A 12,322-nucleotide genomic window follows, 5' to 3' on the forward strand; every position below is an offset into this window, starting at 1 on the left:
TTTTACTTTTATTCGCATTGTTTCTGTTAAGAGTATAAAAAGGTGGGGCAAAAACAGTAATACAGCAAGGAGGGCACTTGCCTTGCACGTGGCCAACCTGGCTTCAATCCCCAGCATCCCATACAGTCCCCTGAGCTGCCAGGAGTGATCCTGAACATGGAGGCAGAAGGAAGGAAGCCCTGAGAACCATTGGTCATGACCCTCCAAAAACAAAACAAAACAGAAATGCACAAGGTTTGGGCCAGAGAAATGGTACAGAGGTTAAGTCTTGCCTTACATATGCAGCTGACCCTAGGTCGAACCCTGGCACTGCATCAGATCTCTTGAGCACTGCCAGGAGTGGTTCCTGAGCAGAGACCCAGGCGTAAGACCTGAGTACTGCAAGGCATGGCCATAAAAACAAAAAACCACAAAATCAAAGAATACATAAGGGTAGAGGGAAAATTCTTCACTTAAACCACCCTTAGATGACAACAGTCTAGTTTGTGTTGCTTTAACTCTCCCTAAAATTCAATGCATTCTGCTGTAATAGCAAGCAGGATAATCTGGTAGTAACAAATTTTATGACGTCTCTAACCAAAAGCTACCCAATGCTTCCCGCTGAATTAGAATGAAATCTAAAGTTCTCAGTATGACCAAAACCTCAGTGGTCCCTGACATTCTTTCCAAACTTCCTGGCCAATCTCCCCTATATTTATTATTTATTATGCTTCAGCCACAGTGGGTTTTTTCCCTTTTTTTCAAACACTCTAAATTAGTTCCAGTTATAGAAATCTTGCATTGGCATGATCCTTTTCCTGGAACACGTTTCTCAGAATTTTCATATGTTGGTTCATATTTATCATCAAGGTTTCAGCTTTCTTGAGTATGACTTTCTTAGTGAATCCAACAGTCATTCATTCCACTACATCTTATTTACTGATATGTTGCCTAAGTGTTTGTGTTTTTCTACTAAACTTAAGCCCTGTCAGAACAAAGATACTATCTAATTTGCTTTTCATTACATCATTAGTATCTTATGAGAATATCTGGCACAAAAACAGAAGCTTAAAAATACATATTGAATAAATGCAGAGATCATCTGTACTTATATTTTGAAACGATCGCTCAATTTCTAGGTCAGTACACCTTAAAGCACTTTTTTTTCCCTTTTTTAGTAAAGCTGAACATTCTTCAATGATTTTATTCCGGTTTGTGTAAATGGCAGTCATAGTCAGTATTTAACCTTGGAAGAGATGCTCAAGTAGTAGGTAGTTCAACTATCCACTCTGTGAAAGTTAAAAAACTCATCAAGCTTGGAACTAACAAAGCTCACTCATTTGGAAGCTTTAAAACTTACCCTCTGATAGCACTGAGGCAGATGATTTTCCAATAGTGGGGGAGTTCTCTGCATTAATATTTCAACTGATTCTTTTAAAAGAGGAATAACACTAAAAAAAGAAAAAGAACAAATAAAAATCACATTCTGACAGTTCCATCTTGAGAGACGATCACAGTATGCATCTCTACAGCAGAAAATAGTAAAAATAACATATAATTGGTCAAATTACCTAGTTGTTGCCCTACATTTTCATAGGATCAATAAATAATCTAATGCAATGTTGGGGACTGCTCAGGACCCGAAACCTTTACCCTGGACAAACCGGAAAATTCCATTACCAGCTTTGCATGACCTGAGGCAAAGGTGCCCTTGTGACAAAGGAAATAGCCAAACTCAAGAAGTAAAAGTAGCCCAGGGCAGTTAACTAAGAGATGCCATAAAGCCCTAAAGTAGAATACCTTCCTCTACACTAAAAACCTTGTGCATTCCTCCTGCCAGATGCTCCTGCCAGATAGACCCTTGCCTTCCTCTCCCCACTATTTCTCAATCTACTCTTGAAGAATGTTGTAAGCCCACCTAATACACCCCAAACCTTTCCTTATTTGGTCTGAGAAGACACTTCCCTGATGATTGACAACTTATGTACCAACCCCCTGCTAAGAAAAGTATAAAACCAGCATGGCAGTTAATAAAGTTGCCCTTGATCGGCATGTGTCGTCTTGGGCCCCCTATTTATTATCCTCACTAGTTTTATTTCAGGTCGGAACCGCTCACAGAACCCACCCAATTAGGAGCGCTTTCCACTGTTGTCTCTCCGCGGGCCGGAGAGATCTCCAGGGGAATGCGCAATGCAAAATGATTAGAGAAATGTATCAATGTCTGAAAGACTAAAGTTAAAATTCTAGTAGTATCTAAACACAGGAATCATTCAATTGTTAGTTAGAATATGACTTTATTGGTCGGATAGTTCCAAGTTAATTTTTAAGGTGTATAATGGCCAACTGGCCTATAACATTTAATAAATATTTACTTATATTTTTTCTGAATATCTTTAAGAAAAATACAAAAGTAGCACTATAGTATATTAATACTATATTAATTTATTTACTATTTTTCCAATCTGATACTATATCAGTTGTATTTTATTATTGACAAAAGAGAGGATTAGCTATAACCACAGATCTAGTAAATCAATGTCTCTGTGAGATAGAGCCTCAAAATTTGTATGCAATGATGTAGCTGGTCTTCAACCAGTATTAAGAAATTCTGCTTTAGGCTAATTTGAACAGTTGAATGTACACAACGGAACAGTGTAATGAACAGTGAGAGTGACTCTATGGAACACTGCCATAAATTAGTCATATATTATATGTCAAACTCACCTGAAAGTCTTGCCTGTTTTTATTTCTGGCATATTGAACTGGAATCATTAAGAGGAACCCCAGAAGCCCCAGGTGCCCACATTTAAAACAAACAAACTTCTCATCTTGCATCCAACTTGGCTGAATCCTGGTACCACATACAGTGCCCACAGAGCCAAGAACAGCCCCTCAGCACTCCTGGGCCTGGCCCCAAAGCACAGCCACTCCCCAAAACCTCACTCTCTGGTGACTCAGTTGGGTTAGTGTGGCTACATCAGGCAGTAAGACACTGCCATTCTAGCTAAGTAGGCTGAAGGGAGTCATCAGAAACAGCGTCATTCAGCCGAAAAACTTTAGAACCCACCGGCCGCCACGCTCACCACCCCAGAAAACCCAGGCACAGGGGACTTTGTGACTGAGAACTCTGGGCTCAAAGGGGCCGGGAACCAAGATCCTCTGCCCATATTCCCATGTCTCGGGTACCTCAGCAGCCACGCCCATAGACCACCTCTGGCTGGCGCCAGATAATCTTGTCATCGGCCACCATCCACAGTGGCATGTCCTTCTCTCCTAGAAGGGAGTATGGCATGACGCTCACCATAACCATGCTGCCAGCCCCCGCCAGGCTGTTTCATGAGGGACGCTCCAGAAGGGGGCAGGTGAGACCCCTCCCCGCCCCAAGAGACCCAGCCCCAGCAATCTAAAACCTCCAAAACCCAGCCACCATGCTCACCGCCACTCCCCACACACTCGGGCTGAGCCTCACCCACCAATGAACCCATTCCTGGACTGCGAGGCCATGACAACTCATACCTCACATCATACTCCAAGAGTACCACACCACACCTGATGGAGTTCAAAGTAGGAGGCAACCAATCTTAGAGGGGAATACTTTTTTTACAGATATACATAAAAGCACACAAGACTCAACCTTTAACAATATGTTAGCAATCTCTTATAGAAGGGCTTAATGGACCCTCTGTGAAATACAACAAACTTCACACTCTTTCCTCTACGGAGCATTTGTAGCATTTTCAGCAGTATTTCATAACAAATAATACAAAATATATTATTTCAATTCTGCTTTGGGGCAGGGGTTGGGGTTCGGGATGGGAACATCCGAAATATGGTGGTAGGAAGGTGTCATGGTGGTGGGATTGGTGTTTGAATATTAAATGCAATCAAATATTGTGAACAATTTTATAGAATAAAAAAAAAGAAATAGCGTCATTACATTTAACAGCTTAAGCCAATGGTGTGCTCTTTTAAACTTGCAGAATCTCAGAATCTCCAAAGAAAAACCTTCCTGATTATACTTTTAGGAAATAGAAACAAAAGGAACATACAACATCTTTCAAGAAAGGTCTAACAGGAAGAGTAAAAGTGAAGTTACCTTAGAGGATTAGTGGTATTTCGGAAAGATGCTGAGAAAGAAGAGATACTAACAAAAACCAGAGAAACAGACAATTCGTGTCCCATTCATTACTATATTCCTACGAAGATCTTGTACAGTGCTGGGCTGTGAGTACCTCCCAATACCACTCGCTGGGTAGGGAATGACAGATACACAGATATTAATGTTTTAGAATCTACACAGGATGAGTCCACAGGAAGAAATTAGGAGAATATTCGCTCTCTCTCTCTCTCTCTCTCTGGTGGCAGGAGTGGTTTGTGGGGTGCGGTCTGTGAGGCCTACACACCCAGTAGGCCCGGAACTGACCCCTGGCTCTGTGCTCAGGGATCCTGGTGGGGAGCGGGGAACCTTAGGTGCGGTCACAAGGTCGTGTGCTTTCTGCAGCTACTGTCGAAGTGCTCGCTGGGGGTTGCAGTGAACTTCTCTGAGTGCTGACACCTGAGTCGCAGTGCTGGAGTGTGCCGGAGATTGCCGTGTTCTTTCGGCATGTGCCAAACTCATGGCCTCATGTCTGCTACAGAAGACATCCCGGGCCATAAATGTTATTTCATTATTTAAGAGTCAGAAGTAACTAGATGCCTCCCTTAATTCCTTCTCTCTTTTAACTTCCACACCTGGGCAGGGACACAACCCCTCAGTTTCTAGCGTATTCCTGCGTGGCCCCAGCATAGCCAGGAAAGCTCTACAGGCTCCTCAGCACCACCAGCTGTGGCCCGGGTGGCCCCTGCTCATCCTGGTGTGGCTGGGGTGGTCCTGGTGGTCCCTGGCATTGCACGGTGCCCACAGCAACACATCCTTAGTTCACTGCATTGAACTGCCCAGCCAGTAAGGCCAAGAATCAAAGTCATGGCCCCAGACCCCTGGGCACCACATGGGGACCTGAAGCTCTACACCCCCAAATTCTCAGGAGTTTAACATCTAAGGCCTTCCTGCCTTCCTTCCTTCCTTCCTTCCTTCCTTCCTTCCTTCCTTCCTTCCTTCCTTCCTTCCTTCCTTCCTTCCTTCCTTCCTTCCTTCCTTCCCTCCCTCCCTCCCTCCCTCCCTCCTTCCTTCTTTCCTTCCTTCCTTCCTTCCTTCTTTTCCTTCCTCCTTTCCTTCCCTCCCTCCTTCCTTCCCCTCCCCTCCTTCTCTTCCTTTCTCTCTCCCTCCCTCCTTTCTTCTCTCCCTCCCCCCATCCCTCTCTCCCTACCATACCTGGTGGTGTTCAGGGCTTACTCCTGGCTCTGCGCCCAGGGATCACTTGTGGTTGAGGCTAATGAAGGACACCATGAAGGATTCAGAGGACGGACCCCAGGTTGACTGCAATGAAGGCAGGTGCCCTTCCTTACTGTACTACCTCTCTGGCCCTCCAAAAGACTTCTTGACTGCAGCCACTTTTCTTTACTCTAATGCACATGTCTACAATAGTCTCACTGCTTCGTTTACATGACCAACATTTGCTTAAGCCCACCGAACAGGCAGCTTCAAAGCCATCCCAGTACCTCTGCCTCCTTAGTTCTCAAGATCTTATGTCACTCCCCACCCTTGAGTATGAGTTATACCTAATGAGAGTAGTTGCTGTGTATTGCTCTAGCAAAAGTGATCTGAGATGTCCCTGCAAACTCAGGTTAAAAGACAAACTGCCATCTCATTTTGACTACCACCTCTCTTATTCCTCCATATCATTCACAGAAGCTATACAGGGAGCGCAAAGTATAGAAATTCAAATGGAGAAACTCAAGTGGCCAGCAACTAAGGGATTCACCTCTAAAGGTAAGATAAGATCCTATCCAACAGCCTCAAAGAATCTCAATACTATTAATCACTTCAGTGATAGTGGAAGTGGATTCCCCCTTCAATGAACCATGGAGTGACTATAACACTGGCTGACACCTTCACCGCCCACTTGTGAAAGCCTTCCACAAACCCCAATTAGCTATGCCCAGATAAGAGAACTAAGATACACTATAAGGGAAAACTGTGAATTAGCATTATTCCAGCTACTAAGTTTCATATGCATCCAAAGATCACTAATACAACCAGGATCTATAAAGCTATTAAAGTATTCTAAGAATCAGGAATGGCTGTATACTTCTCCACTACCACTGGGCTGGAGAAACAGCTCGGTATATGAGCACCTTCTTTGATCCATGTTTGATATTCTATGCTCTTAACAATGCTCTGCCTTGTGGGAACAGTGCCCCCGGGCAGGGTTCAGGGAGTCTAGGACTACTTCCAGCAACATGTGCATAACAGGGCTGGGGGTTCAGAGCTAGGGTCCGAGGATGTGGTGCAACACGGGCCGCACAGGCCTGTGGACCATCAGGGTCACTCTGACGGTACTTAGGGGTCTCCTCGGGCACCCCCGGTGGGGCCTCCAGAGCTACCTCAGCTCCTCAAGTCAAAACCTGGGCAGTCCTGCAGATCTGGAATGTAACTGCGGCCAAGGAACACAAAATGTGTACCCGTAACCCCTGTACTATCCTAATCTTATTTCGTCTCTTTAGCTGTTTACTGCACCAGGAATGGGACAACAGAACCGCACGTACGCAGGGCAAGTGCTCCACCACTAACCCACAACCCTGGCCCACACAGACATTCTCGTTATCTTCCTTTGTTTCTTCTTGCCACGGCTGAGGCCCTAATCTCTCCCTCCAAGTCCCTAAACAGTCCCTTTGTTCAATTTTTAGTCCTTTTGTAAAGATCTCCAGCATTTTTTTTTTTTTTTGCTTTTCCAGTCACACCCAGTGATGCACAGGGGTTACTCCTGGCTCTACACTCAGGAATTACTCCTGGTGGTGCTGGGGGACCATATGGGATGCTGGGAATCCAACCCGGGTTGGCCTCATGCAAGGCAAACGCCCTACCCACTGTGCTATATCACTCCAGCCCCCAAGATCTCAAGCATTTTAAAGCACAGTAGAACACACTTCAAAAAAAAAAAAAAAAGTAAGAGGGCCTGGGTTTGATTTCCAGTATAAAACAAGATAAAATAATAAAGTCTTAATTATTATGCTTTCTACAGCTCATTTTCTGATATAAAAGTATTTTCTGAATAACAAGAAGGATCCTCTATTTTAATAAAAAGCTATGGTTGGTATGATAAGATTATTACTATATCACTGTCATCCCATTGCTCATCGATTTGCTCGAGCAGACACCAGTAATGTCTACATTGTGAGACTTGTTACTGTTTTTGGCATATCGAATACGCCACGAGGAGCTTGCCAGGCTCTGCCATGCGGGAGGGATACCCTTGGTAGCTTGCCGGGCTCTCCGAGAGGGACAGTGGAATCGAACCTGGGATGGCCGTGTGCAAGGCAAATGCCCTACTCACTGTAAATATTTTGACCAAATATACTGGTTACTCTATCATCTAAAAGTAAGAATTTTATTATAGGGCCAGAGAGATAGTACAGCAGGTAAGACGCTTGCCTGGCACGCGCCCAGCCTGAGCACTACCAAGAATGATTCCTGAGTGCAGAGCCATGAATGACCCATGAGCATTGCCAGGTGTTGCCCCAAAAAAACAATCAATCACTCAATCAATCAAAGGAATCATATCCTCTGTTTCTATCTACTCTTATGCTACTGAATTGATGAACACTCCCAGGATTTATTTTTATTTTTTTAGGTAGAGAAAAATATGATACATACACAGGTAGAATCCAACCATTATGACATTTCCCCCTCCTTATTTATTGAGCAAAAAAGGTCACACCACGTTTTTATACAATTATTTTAGAACTTATATGATTTCTGGCTTTCCTCACTGTATGTTTAGAGAATGAGGGGCAAATGTAGACTCTCTAGAATGACTGAAAATAAAAAATTTTCCCTCTATGTAACTCCTATGTAATTAACACCTATAGAACTAAGCCATTTTGATAATTTCTATCCAATCTTTATCCAAATGAAGTGCTAATAGGAACTGTGCAGATGATTCACAAAGACAGACTCCATGCTTTGACAGGGAGAGGAAGCTTTGAGTTGATTCCCTGTCACTCAAAGTCCCCTGAACACCACCAAGAGTAACTCCTGTCACAGGCCTGAACTCTCAATTCTCCCATGATACAGGTACAGAGCATCAGTTTTCTCCCTTCAAAATGAGGAAGTGGTTAAATATCCAGCAACTTATTTCATCTTTTTGATTCAATAGGAAAATAAGCAACTACTAGAGAATGTATTTGGAAATTAAAGCAAATAAAGGTCATGTTTTTTTTTCTTTTTTTTTGTTGGGTCACACCCGGTGATGCACAGGGGTTACTCCTGGCTCTGCACTCAGGAATTACTCCTGGCGGTGCTCTGGAATTACTCCTGGCGGTGCTCGGGGGACCATATGGGATGCTGGGATTTGAACCCGGGTCGGCCTCGTGCAAGGCAAACGCCCTACCCGCTGTGCTATCGCTCCGGCCCCAATAAAGGTCATGTTTACATAATAAAAAAAAACAGCAACTCCAGTGAGACAAGATATAGTGAGCTGCCAATCTGATTTATGCTACCACTAACCAACTGTTCTGAAAATGAATTTAGTAAGCATCAATATAAATAAGCAAGTATTAGACACTTTTAAATGTTCTACTTGACATTAGACCTTCTAGAACCAGATGGAATATAACTCTGGAGAAATGAAATGGAAGCTGAGAGCACCAGTCAGTTCTTAAGGCCACAGGCAGTGGGGGGGAGCTTAGAACAAGGGCATTAGATCTTCTGACCTGAAATTCAATTTGAAAAGTTTGTAGACACTGGAAATGAAAGGAAGGAAGGGAGGGAGAGAGGGAGGGAGGGAGGGAGGGAAGGAATCTACAATACTAAAAGGAATTCCTAATATTGAAAAATAGGGTCTGAGCAATAAGACAGAAAGTGAGTAAGGCGCAGGGCATGCATGTGGCTGACCTCGGGTTCGATTTCCTATACCACATATGGTCCCCAAGCCCCACTAAAAGTGATCCCTGAGTACAGAGCCAGGAATAAGCCATGAGCACCCCTGGATGTGCCACTGCCCCCCACCCCCCAAAAAAGCCTACAGATAGGTCAATGGAAATCAGTCAACTAGTACTATCAAGGGCCCACCATTTGTGAGAAGACACATGTGAATTAGACACAGCTTAGATCATACCTGCATCCATTTTCATTTCCTGTGAATTTTGGGTGAAGAATCTGCTACATTAGTTGCTCATATCTTATGTTTAAATAGACCGTTAAATATCATGAAAAGTACTGTGGGGGAAAGGGGGAATCATAGAATAAGACAGAAACCACTGTTACGTATAACATTCAATATAAACAATGCTATTACATAAATAATAGTTGTGAAATAGCTATTTATGAACTATTTTTTCTTTTTTTTTTCTTTTTGGGTCACACCCGGCAATACACAGGGGTTACTCCTGGCTCTGCCCTCAGGAATTACTCCTGGTGGTGCTCAGGGGACCCTATGGGATGCTGGGAATTGAATCCAAGTCGGCCGCATGCAAGGCAAATGCTCTACCCACTGTGCTATCGCTCCAGCCCCTTATGAACTAATTTTAAAATATATAGGTCTAGGCAGAGGCCACTGGGCTCTAGTGCTGGATATGGAGTGGTAACCTGAAACATAACATCATACACTTATAAACCTTGCTAACGAACAAACTTTACCTCAGTAAAGAATAATTTAAAAAATAAGGAAACAAATAGATCTAGGTCTAATTTCCCCCTCTAAGAGCTAAATCACAGTTAAGAAATGACTGAGCCTAATGTAAAATAAATCTTGAAGAGATCAGCTTCTTGATACAATCTCTATAAATTTATCCAAACTTTTGTTCAAATTTTTACTTATGCATTCTATGTTCATTTTCTCCTAAAGCATGGTAGTCCCTGCTACCATCTTGATGAAAACAAACCAGCACTTACTTGGTTTTTGTTTATTTGTTTTGCTTGGTTTTGTTTTGGGGTCACTCTTGGCAGTGCTCAGGGGACCACAGGAGATGCTGGGAATTGAACCTGGGTCAGCAGCATGCAAGGCCAGCACCCTAGCCACTATACTGAATCTCTCCAACCACATACATACTCGTTTTAATACTCAATTCAAGAAACACAAGGCACATAAATATTTCAATAAAATCATTGTCAGAAGTATTTATTTTAAAATAACTACATAAAAGCAATTTTAAGGGATAGAAGAAAATATAATTTAGAATGTTATTTTTCCTAGTAAGAACCAAATAAGGTTTTTTGTTTGTTTGTTTGTTTTTACTTTTTGGGTCACAACCGGCAATGCTCAGGAGTTACTCCTGGCTCTGCACTCAGGAATTCCTCCTGGCGGTGCTCAGGGGACCATATGAGATGCTGGGAATCCAACCCAGGTCGGCCGCGTGCAAGGCAAACGCCCTACCCGCTATGCTATTGCTCCAGTCCCCAAATAAGGTTTTTAACTGATTTTGTTATACAGTTTAAAATGGCGGTCAACTTAGGGAGAATTTAATTCTTTTTCTTTTCTTTCTCTTTTCTTTCTCTTTTCTTTTCTTTTCTTCTTTCTTTCTTTCTTTCTTTCTTTCTTTCTTTCTTTCTTTCTTTCTTTCTTTCTTTCTTTCTTTCTTTCTTTCTTTCTTTCTTTTTTGTTTGTGTGTTTTGGGGACACATCTGGTGATGATACTGAAGGGTTACTCCTGGCTCTGCACTAAGGAATCCTGGCAGTGCTCAAGGGACCATATGGGATGCCATGATTAAACCGGGTCAGCCTCATGCAAGGCAAGCGCCCTGTCCACTGTACTATCACTCTGGCCCTTAGGTAGAATTTGAACAAAATATTTACCTGCAAGAACAGCTAGCTTTTCACCAAAGCATGTGGATGCGCTATCTAAATTTTCTCCAACAGTAATCTAAAAATGACCATTTCAGCTGTTGAAGTTTAAGTAGGACCTGAAATTTCTGTGGTAGGGGGGAAGGTGCTTGGTAGATCAAGCAATAATTTGCAATTCAGAACCAAGATTAATTTCCATAATACATTCAAAGTTCATAAAAATGTAAAAGAAATCTGGAGAAACTGTATTTTTGCCATTTAAAATTGTGTTTAGTTCAGGAGTTTGTGTCCATGTTTTCCTGATTAACTATCATAGTGGGGAATCATAAAGCGGATTTTTACCATGGCTCTATCTAGCCATAATGAAAGGATAGCAGGGGAAAAGACAAGCTTAGCAAATTCCTCACTGAGCTAAGACTTAACGCTGTATCCAAACCCCAAAAGTAAGCATTTGGAAACAATTAGAGGGCTTGCTTCTGGTTAACTAGTTCAATTTTAGCTTTAACAATGAAACACCATTTCCCTAGCATATGCGAAAAGAAATGAGTCACTGGCGAATGAGTTTACAGTAAGACACGGAAATGGGTTTATTCTTCAACAGTTGAAGGTAGTAAACCAAATTTACAACTACAGAATTATAAACAAAATTAATGCGAAAGCTTAAATGTTAACAGATTAAATGACAGTTAGCTATTCTTTATTCCCAGTAACTTTGCATTTGAAAATTATTCAAATCTTACTTCAAAAGCAGCTTTCAGAGAGTTCCTTTCACTAAATTTCATTTCGACAGTAAATAAAATTATCTGTAGTAATTATAAGCAAATCGAAGAAAGAAAAATGGCATATATTATAAAAATGATTACCAAAAATCTGAAGAATGAAATCATAATACATAATAGAAAGTTCCAGAGAGCTAAAGGTATTAGACCAAAGAATAAACATCTAATAGTAATTAAAACACAGTTACTGATTAAATATTTTGAATTGGCTTATGAGCTAAATCCTCATGTACATTATCAGGGGTTCTTATAACCTACAGAGACAGAGACAATTATACTTTTCAAAGAACCCATAAATTTGAAGGTCTGGAATATGTCATATTCTTAAAACATTTAGTCACACACACACACACACACAAAAAGGATTCAAAATTGCAATGCATTTCACATTTAGGCATGGTGACTCTGTGCTAAGTTATGAACATAGAGCTTAATTTGCATGACAGCACTGACTTATTAATTAACCAGAGCTATTGGGGTGGGAGTGATAGCCCCATGAACTGAGTCCATGTCCTGCATGCAGGAGACTTGCATTCCATCCAAGGCTTCGAATAATCTCCAAGCACTGCCAGGAGGAAACCTTTAGCAGCAAGTGAGGAGCAGCTCCTGAGTATCTCAAGGTGTATACCCACCCACCTATGCCCCTGCACCAAAAACAAAAAAACAAAAAACGCTTATTGTGGT

The 12,322-nt window shown here is 42.1% G+C and overlaps 1 protein-coding gene across 1 annotated transcript in view; it reads right to left on the reverse strand.

Annotated features, from left to right (window-relative positions):
• Positions 1 to 12,322, reverse strand: part of SLC30A7 (solute carrier family 30 member 7) — an 84,078-nt gene that overhangs the window by 20,788 nt on the left and 50,968 nt on the right. Inside the window, exon 9 of the mRNA XM_055146086.1 lies at positions 1,340 to 1,430. Within this exon, the coding sequence (XP_055002061.1) occupies positions 1,340 to 1,430 (91 nt within the window). The remainder of the gene's footprint in view (positions 1 to 1,339; positions 1,431 to 12,322) is intronic.

This window comes from Sorex araneus, chromosome 8 (assembly GCF_027595985.1).
Source record: "Sorex araneus isolate mSorAra2 chromosome 8, mSorAra2.pri, whole genome shotgun sequence".
NCBI lineage: Eukaryota > Metazoa > Chordata > Mammalia > Eulipotyphla > Soricidae > Sorex > Sorex araneus.